This window comes from Nothobranchius furzeri, chromosome 14 (genome assembly GCF_043380555.1).
Source record: "Nothobranchius furzeri strain GRZ-AD chromosome 14, NfurGRZ-RIMD1, whole genome shotgun sequence".
Classification (NCBI taxonomy): domain Eukaryota; kingdom Metazoa; phylum Chordata; class Actinopteri; order Cyprinodontiformes; family Nothobranchiidae; genus Nothobranchius; species Nothobranchius furzeri.
In genome coordinates this window covers 39,067,739-39,088,048 of record NC_091754.1, presented here as the reverse complement: position 1 = coordinate 39,088,048, position 20,310 = coordinate 39,067,739, and the positions used below count along the sequence as shown (strand labels likewise).

The 20,310-nt window shown below is 43.8% G+C and overlaps 1 protein-coding gene across 1 annotated transcript in view; it reads left to right on the top strand.

Annotated features, from left to right (window-relative positions):
• Nucleotides 1-14,741, top strand: part of f5 (coagulation factor V) — a 67,578-nt gene extending 52,837 nt beyond the window's left edge. The window contains exons 18-25 of the mRNA XM_015965688.3: nt 2,965-3,081; nt 4,285-4,356; nt 10,194-10,279; nt 10,364-10,519; nt 10,599-10,743; nt 13,466-13,617; nt 13,738-13,920; nt 14,368-14,741. Of these exons, the coding sequence (XP_015821174.1) occupies nt 2,965-3,081; nt 4,285-4,356; nt 10,194-10,279; nt 10,364-10,519; nt 10,599-10,743; nt 13,466-13,617; nt 13,738-13,920; nt 14,368-14,514 (1,058 nt within the window). The 3' untranslated portion in view covers nt 14,515-14,741. The remainder of the gene's footprint in view (nt 1-2,964; nt 3,082-4,284; nt 4,357-10,193; nt 10,280-10,363; nt 10,520-10,598; nt 10,744-13,465; nt 13,618-13,737; nt 13,921-14,367) is intronic.
• The last annotated feature ends 5,569 nt before the right edge of the window (nt 14,742-20,310 follow it).

Below are 20,310 nucleotides of genomic sequence, written 5' to 3'. Positions count from 1 at the left end.
AGCTCAGAGAAGTCTGTCATATGTCACCATTAGCGTAGAAACTCATTTGTGGGTGGGCCTAAGAAAAAGTAAGTGGGCACAATAAATGTAATCGAAAACAAGTATATTTTTGCGCGCGCGCGTGTCCCCCACATGTGCCCTAGCTTCATAATAACAATGCGCTGAGCTTCAGCACTCTGGCCTGCGCACGCCGATATGTTCCGTCGCGCGCGCGTGTCCTCCCTATGTGCCCTAGCTTCATAATAACAATGCGCCGAGCTTCAGGTGCCTGCGCACGCTGATATGTTCCGTATTTGATCATTTTTAACGGTGTTGGAGGAATCTGAAGGTGGTGAGTCATTCTGGCAGATTGTAATTAACACATGTCTCATGCAGGTGTTCTGACATTGTAAACCTCACACACAGAACATTGTGGATGTAACAAAATAACAAGAAATGATTCCCATTCAGGCTATTGACAGCGCACTGAAGATCTGAATTTCAGAGTGCGTCTGTCAGAGGTCAGACGTGTTCCGGCTGAACCACGGCTCACGGGTGCACAAGTGAGCACATCTGGGCTGGGCAGAAGTAATTTTACAACATTGGTTTAAATAGCGCCAATAACGAGACATGGTGACTTTAGCGGCTGTGCCACACACACAGATTCAATAAGCGCGCACGCTGCTTTAACTCCAGCGTGCCGTCAGACTGAAGGCAGAAATGAACGCTGCCTCCACCTTGATAAAAACTTTTAAGAGGTTATTTTTCATTCAAGGTCAAATTAAGATATTAGCTTCTGGGATGAGTCGGGTCCGCTCCAGCCAGTGACTCCTCATGAACCTGACCACATCTCATGTTACTGCAGCATGTGTTATTCCAGTCGGCATGACAGTGGATCGCAGATTCAGCCACACCATAAAACAGCAATAAGTCGGTCTGAGGTAAAAGTGAATATCATGGCTATATCTTGTCCCCTACTGACATATGATTACGCACAAGTAGGTGATCAGCTCAGGTTTATGCAGAACAGAAGGAAGAAGAGCGCTCTGGCCGCACAGGTTAAACGTTCCCACTTTAAGAAAACCATTAAATTGCATTGTTTATGTGCTACCTGGGCACTCTAAATATTTATTTAAAATTGAAATCAAAGGAAATTGTAATGGTATCGAATGTTTATCAATTACTATTTAAAAAATGAAAGTGATGGGGAATTTTTTTAACCCTGTCTGTTTAGCTTGACAGCCGGTAGAGAGGTGAGCTCCATGGAGCCATCCAGCCAGCTGGGAAAACAACCCCCCCCCCTTCCTCCCCCCCCCCCCCCCCCCCAGTCCCAAGCAGGAAACGACTCCCTGGCATGACGGGTTCACGGCACCAAAATGTTAGGTATTTTCATTTTCCCATCCAGGGTTACCTGAAGGGAAAGCTCACCACGCAGGGGTTTTATTATTAAGATGATCAATTTAACCCATACTAATTTTATTAACAATAAACCATTTAGACTTTTAAAGTGGAGAGAGAGATAAAATGATACGCACGAGTCGGTGGTCTCTTTGCTCTCTCGTCGGACCAAAGCCCTCTCAAGATTATTTATTAAAAGACACACAGAAATCATAAAACGCACACACATTTAGGGAGACAAGCATGCGCTGGCACAGGGCGTTCTTACTGATAAGATAGGACTGGGAAGAGGCAAGGTCAAGCGCCTGTCTGTTGCCAGGGAAGAATAAGCTGGATGAGTTTCGTTTAAAATAATGTATCCATAATTTATCCAACATATACCATCTTGACCTGAAATGGTAGAGGAGGAGAGTGTTTTAATAGTCTGCAGGACGTTATTAGGAAGGATTTTTTTAAAAGAGAATGAAAACCTTTCCAAGACTAATCTTCAGGAAAATACAAAAAAAAAGTAAAAACATTTTTTTAAAAATCACTTTTTAAATTAACTGTTTTTATTGAAAATTTGAGAAAAAATACTGAGCAAAAATATTATTTTAATGCAAACTATCAGAACTTTGCTGACATGTGAAATCAAAAGTCAAACGAGGCTTTTATTCAGACGTCCTCTGCCTCGCTGTACTCACGCATGCTGCTGCCGTCCCGGTGGACCATCAGATCGCTACACCTGCCGACTCCTCCCAGAAGGTCATCCTCACTGCCATCCAAGGCAACCATGCATGCAATGTTTGACACCTCTGCTGGGTTGACCACCGTCATCTTAAAACTCACATAACTTTGCCTTAGCTCGTAAACTTGCCCCACTTTCGGTCCACTCTGCCCCGGACCTCGTCTCTATTTTTTTCTCCTGTTGAACATACAGCCTGGCGCCCTCTGCTGTTACGGCCATGTAATTGTTAAACCGCGATTATAAGACGACCCCGCATTGTAAAATGATTTTCAATTAAACAAAACCTGTTCCTATATTCGGGTCATTACGGTAGTTGTTGTAATTTCCGATTTCCTGCACAGATTATTAACTGTGCTCCAGATTTCCTCGGATTGTTGAAGTTGTTATTGAAGCTGTTTCTACAATAATCTGGTTTGGCATTCCTAGTTTGAGTTGTGCAATTATTTCTCAGTTTCTTGTACTTACACCAGTCCACACGACTACCATTTATTTTAGCGTTTTTCCATGCTTTGATAATAATGTCGGCTTTTTGCCCAGAAGAATGAGCTGCTTTACCTTCAGACTATCTACAGAGCCTTTTCCACAATGACCACAAAAGGCTCCAAGCTGCCATTGATTCTAATAGATGGTATTAGGATTGTTTTGGTGTTTTATTTTATTGTGATTTGAAATGAGCTCACACATATTTTCACAAGGCTTCCCAACATCACTGACCATGAGTGGAAAGAAGATTTTTGTGTTTTTATTCATATTATTTGAGAAATGGCCCCAAAAAAAGTCCAACTGGAGGTAAAAATTTCTTGGTACAACTGTAAATCCTCACAAACATTCATTACATCACAACATGTTCATTGTTACAGGGAGCTTTGCAACTCTGGAGATGCAACCATCCAAACCAGGCCTGTGGCAGCTGGAGACAGAAGTTGGTTTAGCTCAACAGAAGGGCATGCAGACTCTCTTTCTGGTTCTAGACAAGGGTACATACTTTAAAAGTCTAATCCTAAAACATGTGGTGTGGTTTCCCATGAGCACTAGTCAGAGTAACTCGGACCGGTGCGTCTCAGCCTGACCACAGTTCCCAAAGGCACGGTTCGGTACTTCCCCTCAGCGTTTCCCCCAATTTTTAGTTCCTGCATAAATGAGGTAACTGGCAAGGCTGAGTTGGGCTGCAACACAACTGTGGCTGCTGATTGGCAATGGGGTGGAGACACTGGTTGCTCATGAGTTTTGTGGCCTGCAGCCGTTTTCTTTTTCAGAGTGACAAAAAGCCATAAAACAACACATTTTCTGCTGAAGCCTGATTTATGCTTCTCCGTCTGCGTCAGTGCGGAGACACGCAACGCCATTATCCGTCCTTGCGTAGGGCTCCGGCAGGCACGCAAGTACGTACGGAGTCGAGCCCACTTTTTTAAACATCCATCGAACGAGACGGATTACGCAAGCTTGTGATTGGTCAGGACGCCGCTGTTGTTTACAGCGCCGCCATTGCAAAGAGAGCCGAGGATAACTAGCGGCAGACACGGAGAAGCTTGAAGAATACCTCGCGAAAAAACTCTAAAAATATGAACGTTTAATTCTCCCGTGACTGGAGGAGTGAAAAATGTGCTGCAAGCATTTTATTCGTGGACAGAAATGACAGGAAACATGGGTTTAGATTTGGGGAGCGCATGAAGAGGTGGGAGAATGAGAGACAAATATGTCCGTGTTAAAAGTCTCTTATATACACAAAAACACAATATAAACACACGATCTTGGACCGATACATGACAGGATACCACAGAACAGCGCTACGCCCTCTGTTGTCCTGCCGGGCAATTGCTTTGCAACACTCTCCAGGAGACGGAGAAGTATGAAAGCAAAACGCTTCCGTCAATCCGTGCATGTCTGTCTCTTGCGGAGCTGACGGAGAAGCATGAACCAGGCTTGAGTTGTGTTTCTGTGTAACATACAGATCACCTGGCACTGCTTACTGATCACCTAATGCTATTTTTGTCACAAGTAAAAATCCCCCCAGCCACACCCACCCCCATGTCTAAAAGAGTGTGATAATGATATAAAACCAATGAACCTCAGAAAAAACTGTCACTTTACTTAAACTGATCTGAATGCAGCCTATGTTATCATTTTCTAACTGTAGTCAGATGTTGTGTTTTATTAATGACTTTTTTTATGTTTCCTAGATTGTTATTATCCACTGGGCCTTGAGTCATGCAGCGTGAAGGACAATCAAATCACAGCAATGAACACCAGAGGTAGTTGGACCCTTTTCCTTCTGCAAGAACCCATTAATCCATTTCCACTGCAGTAACCTTGTTCATCAGCTAGAGTAGTTCTGTTGGTCCCAATCTTTTACCATCAGCTGTATAAGCTATGAGCCAGCGACAGAAAAACATTACCAAGGTAGAAATGAACCATAGAAAAAGGCCTTGGTAGGGAGTTAGAGCACTTGAAACCACCTGGAACCTTCAGGGAGATGAGGAGCTCACAAAAGCTTTGATTGAGTAAGAGTCCCTAGTGTTCCCTATGACTTCCATCAGAAAACACAGGTGAAACAACTGAGACATACCTGACAAACAGCAACACTAATCTGCCCAGTGGCCAACGCTTTCATTCAAACGCAACAAACCAGGACTGAAGTAATTGTAGATGGTCCAGAAGAACAGATGCTGGATTCCACTGCTGCCTTTGGAATGGAGAAGACAAGAAAGAAAACGATCCATTATGTTGCCTCTCAAGATAAAAATCACGAGGCACATAAAATAATTTAAGTGTAAAAAAAGATTTCAAAAATCATTAAAAGTATGTTTAAAATGAGAGAAAATAGAAAATGTGATAAAAAATAATAATGTAAGGAAAGGGAGAAAGAAGATTAATAGGAAAGAGGGAAGTCAGCAGATCCCGGGAAAGGTGGAATATGAGCAGAACCAGGAGAGGGTGGAGATGAAGGTCCCACCAAACCTGAACAGGTGAGTTTAAAGGAGACCACTGAGTCCACTGATCTCAGGCTCAGGGGGAGAGAGGTCCAGGGTCTGGGGGCCACAGCAGCAGATGATCTGTCACCTTTGACCTTTAGCCTGGTGCTGCACAACCAGTAGGCTTTGGTCACTGGACCTCAGGGACCTGCTGGGGGTGTAGGGGCTAAGAAGATCACCAATGTAAGATGGTGCTTGTCCATGTAAGGCCCTAAAGACCAGAACCAGGATCTTGAACCCTGAAGTTGACTGGCAGCCAGTGAAGCTGGAGGAGAAGCGGGGTGATGTGGGTGTGTTTGGAGGACTTGGTCAGAAGCCGAGCACAGGCATTCTGAACCACCTGTAGACGGTTCAGGGAGGTTCTGCTCAGACACGTGAAAAGAGAGTTGCAGTAGTCTAAGCGTGAGGAGATGAGGGTGTGGAGAACTGTCTCAAGTTCAGAGTGGGACAGAATGGGACTCAGCTTAGCAACGTTCCTGAGATGGAAGAAGGAAGAGCGAACAAGAGAACTGACATGAGAATCCAGGGTGAGAGCTGGGTCAAAGGTCACGCCAAGATTCCTGACAGAAGGTTTGATTTGAGAAGCAAGCTGACCAAGAGAGTCTGTGACTTTGGGAACCAGCTTGTCTGGGGCACAGATGAGGATCTCAGGCAGAGCAGGTTACGGGTAACTGGTGTCGATCAGAAGGGGCTTGCAGTTTCAGCTGAGCGTTTCAGTTTGTGCTCACTTGGCCGGCGGGGTGAAACATACTGTCATGCGCGATTTCATGAATAGGCCTGGAGGTGGCCCCCGTTTTCATTTCATGTCGTTCTGAGGTCTTGTGGCTACTCGCTCTTTGCTTCATAAAAATAATTCATTCATACTGTTTTCAAAAGTAAAGTTTCTCCTCTGAAAGATTTTTACGATGGTTGTTTTAATTCGGGACCAGTTTCTTCAGAGCATAATGACAACGTAGTGAAGCGGCTCCCACACGATCGCTTCAGACCAATGCGGTGCATGCACTGGTAAACAGAAATCCAACATGTTGGTTGGAAAGTTGCAGCGATTATGATTTAAATGCCTTGAAAACGTTTAAATTTGTGGAAAAAGCTGTCTGAGCTGTAGTCAGATGCAGCTTTTCCATCACAGCCTGAGGACACAGATCTGTGCGTGACAGTCCTGATGACATACAGGAGCACTTCCTGTCTCGCACGGGCCCTTCCTGCAACTACAACCTGCATCACAGTGTCAGGGGCAGGGTTTCAGTCTTATGTTCTTATTCTTATGCTCCAAACCAAGCCCTCAGGTCCACACACCAGAACCTTCTAGAAGTTCCAAAGACCAGATATAAAAGTGGAGGTGATCGCTCCTTACCGACTGTTGCACCCCGACTCTGGAATGATCTTCCTTTATCCTTACGCAGCGATGACAGTCTGGACGCTTAAAAAACAGCTTAAGACCCTTTTATTTAAAGCTGCTTTTACCTAAACCTTTTATTTTCTTATTTTTAACTCAAAATTTTAATCTTTCATCTGTTTATGAAATGTTATAATTTATGACTTTATTTTTTCTGATGTTAATCTGATTCTGTTTTGAGATCATTTTGATTTTATGACAGTTTTATTTTGTTTTGATCCATGTGAACACTTTGTGATTCTATGTGTGTGATGAGTGCTATAGAAATAACATTGACTTTCTCATTTACTACACCTTGCATTCCTGCTACTGCAGATCCTAGAATATCCAGGTAGGACATGCATGTGTGAAACGCTCCCAGTCTGAGCACTAAGCGCTGTGTGAAATCTTGTTTCTTCCAGTGTATTTGCTGGGCTTTTGCATATATAGCCTGGTCAAACGCTAACACTATCTGTCCAAGTTCCAGCTCATCAGCAAACACTCCGCAGAAGGATCGAGTAGACTGTTGACATGTCTGTGGGTGAAGCCTCAATGACTGGTGTGAAAACTGTCCAGGGATAGTGCATTTGTCAGCATCCAGAAACTTCATAGCAGTGCATGCTAGTTCAGTTTGTCCAGCAGACTGAGTGTTAACTCTGTATGTTTCTGCCTGCTGCGGTGGTTCTGTGTAGAGCCCTGCACGGGCCTAAAATCTGAGCCCGTGTCCGGCCCGGCCCGAGGGGGTGCAGCACCAGCCCGACCCGGCCCGAAAAGGTTTTCAGGATTCTCTGGCCCGGCCCGAGCCTGAGCCAGACTTTTTTTTTAACCAACTAAATGAAAACAAAGTGTGTCAATCCTGACCAATGTGTTAAAAGACGTGCAGGATCCGATCAATTTGTTTTTCCCTCGTTTACCGTCACGGAGATGACGGCGCACTGGCTCTGGTGGTAATCAAGTTAAATTTTATCTCTTTCCAACAATTTTCACAAGAAAACAGAACAGTTAAAAGCAGGGCTTGTGTTGTGTTGACCGGATAGTTCCCGTATTTGACCGTTTATTTTGACGGAGAAAGAATAGAAAGAATTATCCCGACGCATGCAGACGAACTGACATTTTATTTGTTACGCACATCGCAGATGTAGCTAAATCACCCAAGAAAAGATTCCCATCTGAACATCTGAGCTGCTCAGCGCAGCTCGCTGTCAGCGCATATGTGCACAGCGAGCTGAAGTTGTGGAGATTGGCTTGGAGTGCGTTGCAGAACCAGAGCGCATGCGGGAAGCTTCCTCCCACTGAAGCGAGTGTTTTCCAAACCCTGTCTCTCAGAGAGACTTGTCACTTAGAAAATGTTCCCTGATTATGAAACTTTGGCTGACTAGTGCTTGTTCCTGTCTCCAATGTGGCGACACATCCAGGAGCTGTCTGAGGAGAAGCCCAGAATCTCTTCAGCTCAGAAAGCGCATTTGATTACGCACAAGCGTGACGCGTCAACCCGGTCTCACAGTAAAGACCGGGTTGGACCTGTTCAGGTTTACGCAGACAATCTTTACATAGAATTGACTTACAGAAATAAAATTAATTCAGTAAAATATAAAGCATTTTATTTAAATATCCATTCGTTATTTTACAAGCACAGAGAGCCGCATCAGATGGATGGAAGAGGCGCGGGTTGTGACATGTTTTCTCCAGGACCAGAGAGGACGCAAACTCAATACATCTCTTTATTGTGAGGTAATAACTTCTCCGAGTTTTACGGTTGCGGGCGGGAATAGACATGCACGCTACGGGTGCGGGCGGGAGTTTAACGTTGCGGTTGCAGGCGGTAATGGTCAGAAATTCAGCGGGAGCGGGATGAAGAAAACAGTCCCGCGCAGGGCTCTACTGCTGCGTTTGTGTTTCCATTTTTTTATGAATTCGATTAAAAATAAAGGCGCCCGGCCCGGCCCGTGTCCGAGGTAATTACACAGTTGTTGGCCCGAAGCCCGGCCCGAGGGCCGTCAGGCCGGGCCGACCCGAGGGCCTAGGGCTTCAGTGCAGGGCTCTAGTTCTGTGGACCTAGTCTTCTCGACTGGTGGTACTGTTCCACTGGAACCCTAGTGGATGCTTGGATCGAGGACACCCCCTTCTTTAATGGCTGTCTTACTGATGTTGTCACAGATGCAACCATAGAATTTTGCAACAATACTGTTTGTTTGGTGGGCAGTCCCAAGACCTGAAAGAGTCTCCTCCCCAAAGTCTATATTGTCCCACACAAGCATAGTAGATGTCTTCTTAGAGAACCCTGCTGGTATTTTGTGTCTGCCCTCTACTACTTGCAGTTGGGCAAGGCTAGTGTCTAGACCCATAACTGTGTCCCGTGATGTCCAAGTCTCTTCAAGTGTCACTATTTGTGAAGAACCGGTTCAATGTCGAACAGTTAAACCAAGAGACAGTGACTTTTCAGCAATATTGTCCAATTCTATACTTTGGTATTGTTCATACAGTTCAGCCAACGCTCAACTCTCACCATGCAATCCACACCACTTAGTGACGGCTTCCCTGTAGGTATTCCATCGAGTAAACGTAAAACCCTTTGCCTGCTCGTGCTTCACAGAACCGATATGCATGTAGCACACTTTCTGTAGACATTCAATCATTTTTGTTGATTTTTCCGGTGATTTATGCTCGTCCTCACTGCTACCTTCTGAATCCATGTTGTCCGCCATTTTGAAATGTTTTTACTGAATGCGCGCACCACATTGGTCTAAAACGATCACACGAGAGCCGCTTCACTACTTTCTTATTACGCTCTGAACAAACTAGTCCCAAACAAAATCAACGATTGTAAAAAAGCTGCGGGACTTTCAGAGGACAAATTTGGCGTTTGAAATTGGTACGAATGTACTAATGTTATGAAGCAAAGAGCAAGTAGCCACAAGACCTCTGAACGACCTTACGGCCTAAAATAAGTTGTGAAACTATTCAGTATATTTGTGCTGTAATGATACAAAAGGAATGCTAACCAACATGTCCACATATGACTCACAGTCTCTGAGTCCAGGCCTGCCTCAGTTTGCTGGTCTGTGGCTATAAATAGTGTCCAGGGCATCGTAGCACCTCCACGGATTTCTTCCATTCCACTCTGGCTGTTTTTGTCCTTAGCTTTTCCATATTGGGATTTAGTTTTTTCAGCTTGGCCCGACATCCTTCTGATGTCCAGTCGAATCTTTTGGCTCCCATCCGCTGAGAAACTTCCTTAAAAACGTGCTTCCGTAGCGATCCGTCTTGCTCATTCTAAGTTAGGACTCCCACAACAATGGTAAGGAATGTACTGAGCTGTGAAGCTGACCAAAACTTGCTGCTACTTGCTGGCATTTTCTCACATCTGTGTACAACTAATGAAAATACAAACAGCAGAATGCGGAGGTTTGTTTTGCTTGTTGCAAGTAGTGACACATTTCTGTCCCCCAATCAGTGAACTGTGTTGTAACTCCACCCTAACACATATAACAGAAGGGGGCCACAAAAGTGTCGGTAGTGGCACTGTTCTGGTTGGCTTTGAGAACCAGTTTTACAATCGGAGCAGAAAAAATAGCGAGCTAACCCTTCCCGTCTCAGCCCAAACCCGGAGGTGGTATAAGGTTCTGGGTTGTGTAGTATAGACACACCTTTGTTGGCTAACTTAACTTCAGCTGGCCTAAAATTTGTGCAGTCTCTCTTTAAGACAGTTTTACACAAAAATATGTTTTTCCCTCATTTGAAGAAAACTGGGAGCCCCATCTAGCCAGACTGAACAACCAGGGTACAAAAAATGCATGGAGCACAGAGAAGAATGGCAGCTGGATCCAGGTAAGTTTGTAGATGTTGGAGTGTTTAGTCAGATCACTTTTCAGGGAGATATAATCTGTTTCTTGTGGATATCACCTAATACAGGTAGACTTCCAGCGGCCAGTAGTGATTAGTCAGATCGCCACGCAAGGAGCCAAGCAGCGATTGCGGCCCCACTTTGTGACAAAGTACTCCATCTCCTACAGCAATGACCGCCGTAAATGGATTCACTACAAAGGAGACAGCAGGGCTTTCTGGAAGGTGGTGGTGGTAATTGGGATGGTGGTAGTGTGGAAGAAATGTACCATTTCCTTTAATTTGTGTGTGTCTGTTTAATTAGGTGTTCTCGGGAAACCAAGAGGCATACGAAACAAAGAAAAATACTTTCATTCCTCCTGTGATTGCACGGTTTATTAGGCTCTACCCCATTAACTGGTATAACACAGCCACGCTTCGCATGGAATTCTACGGCTGTGAGCTGGACGGTACATGTTTAAACTTTTTATTACAACTCACTTACTCATCGTCTGAAGGTGGGTGGGGCACACATACGATACACATAGACAACCAAGACAATGAACATGCCTAGGGACTCCTAGGGACAATTTAGAGTCCCCAATTAATCAGACATGCATGTTTTATAATATATGAAAGGAAAACTGCAGTGTAAACCCAAATAGTTGAAAGTAATAAAAGTAATTGAGTAGGCGAAACTCATAATTAAAAAAAAGTTTTTAGAACTCAAATTTGTTGAGTTAGTTTAACCTTTTCAATAATTTAAGTAAATAAAACTCAAAATGTTTGTTTCATATTAACAATTTCCTTTTTTAGTAAACATAACTTGAATAAATCAATAAAGAACAACTTGATTTGAATGAATACCATTAGCAGAAAATTTTTAGTTTAATATTTGAACTATGCCTTTATAGTATTCTATTCATCTTTATGGCAACCTAAACTGTGTCTGATAAACAGACCACTATATATACATATATATATATATATATATATATATATATATATATATATATATATATATATATATATACATATATATATATTAGTGTTTATATATATAGCAGAGTCCCGGGAGATATCAGCAGCAAGCCCACAGGCCCACCCGCAGCCTCCCACCCCAAGCTGGCCGAGCCTGGAACCCAGCGACCCGGGACTGACCAGCCCCACCGTGGATCCAACAGAGCCCAGGGACTCAGATCCCACCATACAGCCACCGGGATCAATTAGACAGATGCCAAAAATCTTAGGCAGGCACTCAGGCATATCAAGGCCCCACAATCCACACTAAGTGTGGCAGGGGGAGGGCAGGGAAAGATGTGTAGCAGCACAAGAAGTCCCAAGAGAGGGGAGGAGTCCATGACCCCACCTGATATATACAGTCACACACTCCCTCCCTCATGCTCACACTTCCACTTACAACCTAAGACTTACAAAAATGAATGCTAGACACCCACTCATGCTCCCAATACACAGCCTATTCCCTCTGGTCCCAAAGACATTCCTCCAGAAGGCATTATCTCCCTTTCCTAATCAAGACCATGGTCTCAGATTTAGAGGAGTTGATTCTCATTCCAGCTGCTTCACACAGTTGCAAACCACTCCAGCGAAAGCTGAAGATCACGTTCTGATGAAGCCAACAGGACCACATCATCTGCAAAAAGCAGAGACCTGATCCTCAGGCCACCAAAACGGATGTCCTCCACACCTTGGCTGCGCTTAGAAATCCTGTCCATAAAAGTTATGAACAGAATTGGTGACAAAGGGCAGCCTTGGCGGAGTCCAACTCTCACTGGGAATGAGCTCGACTTACTGCCATGTGAACCAAGCTCTGACACCGGTCATACAGGGACCAAACGTCCCGTATCAGAGGGCCTGGTGCCCCATACTCCTGGAGCACCCCCCACAGGGCCCCCTGAGAGACGCGGTCGAACACCTTCTCCAAATCCACAGAACACATGCAGATTGGTTGGGCAAACTCCCACACACCTTCCAGGATCCCCCTAAGGGTATAGAGCTGGTCCAGTATTCCATGGCCAGGATGAGAACCACATTGCTCCTCCGGAAGCCGAGGAACAGGAAAAGTTACAAAGATAAAATGTGGTAGCAAGTCATAAAAACACTCAGAACAAAAATAAGAGCATAGATATTACTGAGAAGAATAAAATGCAAATGAAATTAAATTTAGATAAAAGAAAATTCAAATGAAGAAAACAAAACAAAAACCAGAAACAAAAAGCTTTAGGAGAAAGCCATCCTATGAAAATGAGTCTTCAACCTGCTCTTCCAGCCTGCCAGTGGTGGGTACTTTGGATTGTGAGTGAAAGCTGGTTCCAGAGAGAATGAGCAAGGACTTGAAAAGCCCAATTAATGGCACTAAAGTCCACTTTCACCACTTTTTGAACTCTGGGGGCCAATCAGCTATGATGAATTGCCCAAATAGTTTTCTCATTTGTTTTGTAAAAACCAGTCGAACTCTAAAGGGAGCGTAAGTCTCACGGGTCCCCAGAAGAACAAAAAAAAAATGAATGCAAGTCAACGGGGCTTAAAATGTTATTTTCTAACCCGCTTTGCCTTACAGCCTGGATCACACACATGTTGTACTTATATTTACATGAAAACTAATGATGGTGTTTCGACTGTCACGTACTTTGAGATTTATCAGCTCGTAAAAGTTCGTAATTAGCATGACTACACACCATAAATCGGCACGTCGCATATGTGACATCACCACATAAGCTCCTCCCCCCTAGCGTAGCTGCTACTGACCACATGACCAGATTTATGGTGGTTCCTTCCTACTGTGGGAAGTTTGCTGAACCTACAGTCCTTTTTCCTCAGTTTTCTCTGTGTCTGGTTCGATGGCGTCACTTTGGTGAAGCACATTTGTAGTCCTGGACTTATTTTCACACTAAACCTAAAATAGTGTTTCCCCCCGTTCGAAAATAAGCACATTCTTGGTATCAAAATGCGTCTTTAAAATTCACGGATATCATATGTGAAATCCATGGCACAAAACAAGCGGAATAAGAAAAAAGATTTTTTAGCCCCGTTGACTTGCATTCATTTTTTCGTTCTTCAGGGGGCCCAGGGTCCAGAAGTAGGTGGGCGTGACTTAGGCTCCCTATAGAGTTGAAAAGGGGCCAGTGGTTAACTTTGACCCAACTGAACGATAAACATGTCATCCTATAGGCTGCTCAGTCCCTCTGGGCCTGGAGAACGGACTGATACAAGATGAGTACATGACAGCCAGCTCCTCAGCTACCAACTGGTACTTTGGACCCTGGAAAGCTTCACTGGGTCGTCTAAACAAACAGGGCTCTGTCAACGCATGGAGGGCTAAGGTAGGAATCTCAGTGGCGTATATAATGTGTCACGTTATAGTAACAGAAGATGTTCCATATTTGACTTGATGCAGCTCACACCCCTAAAACGTGGGACTTCTGTCTGTGGCCTGTTTTCAGAATAACGACATTAACCAGTGGCTTCAGGTGGAGCTGCCCCACATCAAAAAGATAACAGGCATCATAACACAGGGAGCCAAGTTTATGGGGAAGGAGATGTACGTCCGCTCCTACAGTCTGCAGTCCAGTGAAAATGGGATCCACTGGATGAACTACATGGATGACGAGGACCAGTCCATCAAGGTTAGCTGACCGACGGTCACCGTTTATGCAGCATCTTGAAGAGGGATGGCACATCATCAGAAAATGTAGCTCCACCCCTAGTCAAGATAGAAAAAATGCTATGAAAGTGGGCGTTGCCAGGAGGCACAGAGGGGCATGGCCAAGTGTGGGAATTTCCATCCTGGGAGGGAGGAGGAGTGGGAGGAGACTGTACCGATGATGTGAAATTGTACCAGCCCCAGCCAATCACAAGTTTAAAATGCAGAAGCTGTTGTTCTGCCACAGGGGGCAGCACTGAGACGTTTTAGACCTAGATTCTAGATTTAATCAAGTTTACACAAACATGTAAAAAATGCACAGAAACAGAAAGATTGCATTTGTAAAGACCCAGTTTATAAGCAAAAACATGTTTGTTTATTTGGGGTTTAGTTACTCTTTAACTGTTTCTTTCTCTCTCATCAAATCCAGATCTTCTCTGGAAACACAAATAACAGCAACCACGTGAAGAACTACATCTACCCCCCTCTCTTCTCTCGCTTCATCCGAATTATCCCCCAGACCTGGATGAACTCTATCACCATGAGGGTGGAGCTACTAGGCTGTGACTTTGAGTGAAGGACAGCAGGCCTGCTCAAATATTAATGAACTCAGAAAAGTTCAAAGCTTCAGGTCCACGTTCCCGCTCACACACGCAGACGTCTCGTAGACATAGAAAGTTTAGCCTTTTGTTAAACAGATTGTAGAACTGAACTGTTACATAAATGAGGCTTCCTCTATTATTTAAGGAGCAAATCACCAAAACAGTTTTTAGTGGATAAACCGAATAAATGGGTGTCTAATAATGCTGTAGTCATGTGAAGTCATTATATTTGGTTTTTCAATGCATCTTATTTCAAATATATTGCCTGGCCCAAAAAAAGTCACCACCAGAACAAAGGTCACGCACTACTTCGTTGGACCGCATTTAGCTTTGAGTATGTCACGCATTCACTGTGGCATTGTTTTGATCCGTGTTAAAGGTGAACTATGTAAGAATTGGACAGTAAAATAATCACGGAACAGTCCAATGTGTCTATCACAGGTTACAATGACAAGATCTAGATGGGGAACGCCAGGTTTTCTGTTTCAAAAAGAGCCGGGTCGTGACGGCCTTTCTGTTAACAAACAGCACCCCCCTCACTCTTCCTGGTCCCACAGCCAATCATATTTGAGTTAGCGAGGTTGCCTAGTCTTCATCATCACCGTTATGTTGCGTTTTTTATTGGCCTCCACTCTCCACCAGCAGCTCCAGCCTCCAGCCAGGAGCATCCTCTCTCCTCTCTGGTTAGTTGAAACAGTGTTGTGGAGAGAACTGAAGCCAGCACACAGAGCACTACAGAAGGATTTTCTTGTGAACATAAGAAGCCTCCATCTTCCCAAAGACTGAAGAACAGGAGAATTGAAACAAAGTCATAACAATGGAAACTATCTTCAAAGGTGCAGATGTTTGGGCCAAATCTATTTCAGGAGGGATGCAGAGTTGTCCCAGAGAGGTAAGATCTACTATTTTGTTGTTTGACCAGACAAGAAAAGCAGACAGCATTAAGTTACCCATGGAGCTCAAAGCTAACTAGCATCAATGCTAACAGTGATAAGTTAGTATTTTTCACTCTTGGGTGAGTGTGTGTGCCCGTTTTGTGTTTATTTTGTCTGCCGACATGTGAGGAGTGTTCACATCAGTGGAATAGCCAGAAACTAATTTGTGGGTGGGCCTAAGAAAAATGGGTGGCCATGACCAATAAGATGTCATAATTCCATATAAATATGAAATATTAATCTGATTGATCTTTGAATGTTTAATCAGAAAATTCTAGTTACTTTACTTATTCAGGGACCATAACACACTTCATATTAATTCAGACAGAGTCAGGTATAAAGTTACAATTTCCAATTGAATTCAAGTTTATTTATAAAGCGCCAAATCACGACCAGAGTCGTCTCAAGGACCTTCACACAGTAAACATTCCAATTCAGGTCAGTTCATTAAGCCAATCAGTGAAAAGTTTCCTATATAAGGAACCCAGCAGGTTGCATCGAGTCACTGACTAGAGTCAGAGTCTTTACAGCAATCCTCATAGTAAGCAAGCATGCAGCGACAGTGGAGAGGAAAACTCCCTTTTAACAGGAAGAAACATCCAGAGGATCCTGGCTCAGTATAAGCAGCCATCCACCATGACTCACTGGGGATGGAGAGGACAGAGCAGACACACACACACACACACGCACGCACACACACACACCTACCTACCTTTCCTAGGTGAAATGGTTAAGAGATGCAATTAAAAACTCAAAAGAAAAGAAAAAGGACTAAAGTACATTCTTTATCCTCCCTATGCGAGAGGAAATGATAAATTACCCGTACTTGTATAGCACCTCTCAGAGTAAAGACTCCAAAATGCTTTACACTACAGTGTATCATTCATCCATTCACACACACATTGACACACTGATGGTGATGAGCTACGATGTAGCCACAGCTGCCCTGGGGCGCACTGACAGAGACGAGGGTGCCGAGCGCAGACGCCACCGGTCCCTCCGACCACCACCAGCAGGCAAGGTGGGTTAAGTGTCTTGCCAAAGGACACAACAGCAGAATTTTCTGTCCGGGGCCGGGATCGAACCTGCAACCTTCCGATTACTGGACAACCCGCTCAACCTGTTGAGCTGCTGCTGCCCCTAACACACCTGCCTCTGCTCCAGCACCGTCTGAGCCTCAGCAGGCTGTTCCAGTACAAGTCCACCCCACCCCCACATATAGCTTGAGAATATGAAATACAGTGAAACGCACTGAAAACCGATTTAAAACCCAATTTGCAAAAAGGGCTAATTACAGTCAGCTCTCTGGCATAAAACAAAAATTAGGAGAGGATTTGGATGATTTCCACATCAGATGTGAAAAAGAATTTAAAGTTCACAGCAGAATGACACCAGGTGAAGCACCTGACAGTGCTTGTCAGCAGCAGTAAAAAAAATGGTCTGCTTAACAGCATTATGCCTGACGTTAGCACATGGGTTAAAAAGCATGATGCAACTTGGGGAAACAGCTGCAAAAAGACAGAAAATATGCTATTTCTCAATTCCCCAGACCAGAGACAAAAAAGCAGATCAATCAATCAATGAATCTTGACTTGATTCATTCAAGGTCAATGTCCATGTCTGATGAGGCTGAATGGACTCCAGAAACTCTGGAATGTTTCCACCAATTAAAAATCTGACAGATACCACAACGCTGCTTCTGCCAGACTACAAAAACCCACACGGACCCTGTCTCTAACGCAAATCACCCTGCAGATGAACGAGCTAAGGAAGCTGCTCGAGGCCGGCATGGCGTCTCTACACACGCACACACGCACGCACGCACACGCACACACATTCGCTCCTGATGCAACAGATCACATTATATTAAAACAAAGACAGATGGATGCACCATAACTAGAAGTGACATCATGGGTTTCTATGCTGTTCTAAACAGAGACTGGGCGGATATGAAGCAGATTCAAAACAGATTCTGCCAAAATCCCTCTTTAAAGCAGCAGCCATGCTCACGCATGGACCTTGTCATGTGTCAGCAGGGCGATGCAGGAGATAATAAACATTTTACAATTTAACAACGTATCTAAAATCTTTTTGTATGGCTTGTACCATCTGTGTAAAACACAACTCACAAGGAAATATGAGACCAAAACGAGGACAGTTCTCAACACCAAAGTACCCTTTTCAAACATCACACATGGATTTTATTGAGCTGAACCAAAGCGATCCCAATAAGTACTGTTTAGTACTTATAGATGCTTTTAGAGCCCTGCGCGGGACTGTTTTATTCATCCCGCTCCTGCCCGCTCCCGCTGAATTTCTGACCATTACCGCCTGCAACTGCAATGTGTGTGTTACACTTCCGCCCGCACCTGCAGTGCGCATGTCTACTCCCGCCCGTAACTGCAAAACTCGGACAAATTATTACCTCACAATAAAAGAGATGTATTGAGTTTGTGTCCTCTCTGTTCCTGGAGAAAACATGTCATTTTATAGGCTACACCAGGGGTCAGCAAACTGCGGCTCTTCCATCCATCTGATGCGGCTCACTGTGCTTGTAAAATAATGAATGGATATTTAAATAAAATGCTTTATACTTCACTTAATTAATTTTATATCTGTATGCCAATTCTAAATGTAAAGAAACAATTCCCAGCAAAAATTGTGATGCAATAACTGTTAAAGACGATCGTTCCTAACCACGGCATTCCTGAAACTATCTACAGGGACAATGGCAGCCTTTTGTAAATGATGTAATAGCTAAAAAGTGTTTAGACTTAGTGAGCATGTACATGAGAATCACACCTACTACATTGGGTAGGGTTAGCCAGTTTCCTCCCCAGATAAAGAACACTCTAGCAGACTACATCAGGAAAATGCAGTGAGGACTCCAGAGGCCTCTTTCCGAAGTTGGTCGTCCAAGGAGTTCTGTTAGTCTAGCTGCAAACGTGGAGCCAAACAGGAAGTGTTGGCTCGCTAGCGGTGTTGTGATGCTGGTAGGAGTTGTACTCATGATCGTCCTTTTGCTAGTTTATGAAAAGGAAGTCGATGACCAGATCCAACTCCAAAACTTTGTGGAAGCCTTAGAGAAAGGCTCCCTCTTCCAAATGCCGGTCCTGTGTGCCATTCACCTGAAGCAAACTACACCCATCATTTTTCTAATGCTTCTCTGCTAGCATAAATGCTGCTGATGTCTGTGTGGTTTGTTATAACAATACACAATCACTTAAAGTTTTTCATGGAGGAGTTTTAGTCATATTTTCTTTTGAAATACTTATACTTATGATTTTAACGTGACAGTTAGAGGTTGTAGAAACAGTTTTACTGATCATGCATTATGACATTAAAACCTTTCAGCTCACATAAAAAAGGGTCCAAAAGCACGCCGTCAGACTCCATGACTAATACACTCACAGCCACAGTTAGACTCCCCAGTGAAGCTGGAAGTTTCTGTTCCTGGACACCACTGACACGAGGACGACTCCCTAAAGCTCCATCTTGTGTGTGTTTCGTTTCCATTTTAATGATCTAATGATTGTGTAATCACTTCTAATAAAAGACCTCGCTGAGCCAAGTGGATTTCAGTCTGAGTGGACCTGAACACACACACACACACCACCTCACACAGTCCAGTTTGTTTGATGTTGGTGGTAGAATGAACCCATCAGTTATATATAACAAGCTTGATCAAGAGAAAGGTGGGTTAAGTTTATTCGTCATGTTGCCTCATGGCTAATTTACTGACCAAGTCCAGCTGTTGTGTATATTGAAAGTTCTTTGTTAATATTTAATCTGATGATGTTTTCATTTTGTGTTGCGCTGCGAGCAGGTGGGTTGGACCCAGGATGCAGAAAACCCAGAATGACCAGAGACAGGGGTGGTTAAGAAAAGAAATTCCTTTATTTAAAGGATGCGCCAAAAGAAATTCCTTTATTTAAAGGATGCGCCAAAATCTAAAGAAACCAAACCTGATCTTGAACAAACTGAACGACCAAAAACAAAACAAAAGAAGCTCTGTCATGAGCACAAACCTGGAGAAACATGAAAGGGACCAAACAACGCAGACACATACGATGGACCAACAAACACTGAGAGACAAGACAGGGTTTTATACACAGAGGGAAGCAATCAGGGAAACAGGTAGCAGGTGTGAAGGGAGTGTGAGCTGAAGGGATCAGGAGAGACTAATGAACTAAATGGGGAAGGAACACATTGTTCTAAAGGAAGAAACTGACTGGATAATCTAACTATACAGAGAACTAAAGATAAGAGAACTAATAACCCTGAAACTAGACACCAGAACAAACACTAAATCTATGGGGATGCTAAACTAAATGGCATGGGATAACTAAGTATAAAGTGACTGGGGGAAACCTGGAGGGAGCTGGGGACTACAAGGACACAGAACATGACACTTTGTAAAAATGGGCGGAGCTTCATAAGGTCATCTTTTGTCTGCTGCTTTTCATTCGTGGAGTTTGGATGGAACTTTATGTTTAATTTTATTCTGATCTTGTTTTTTGTTAAATGAACCAAAGACAACATATAAATAACTTTATAACAAGCACCTGTATGTGTATACACAGTATATACCAGTCTGTGACAGGAATCTGCTTCAATAAAGAACACGGAGGCAGGACTTAGTGTGCTGAGTTAGTTTATTGTTGAGACTATATGTCTCCATAACTGAATCACCATGAAGCATCGGCTCTATCAACGCTGAGGCGTTGGTGGCTGCACCAATGATGTCCGGTAAAAACAACAGACTCCAATATTCAAGCTTATGGGTTTTAAACAGTAGTTACACAGCTGGAGGTGTGTGTGTGTGTGTGTGCGTGC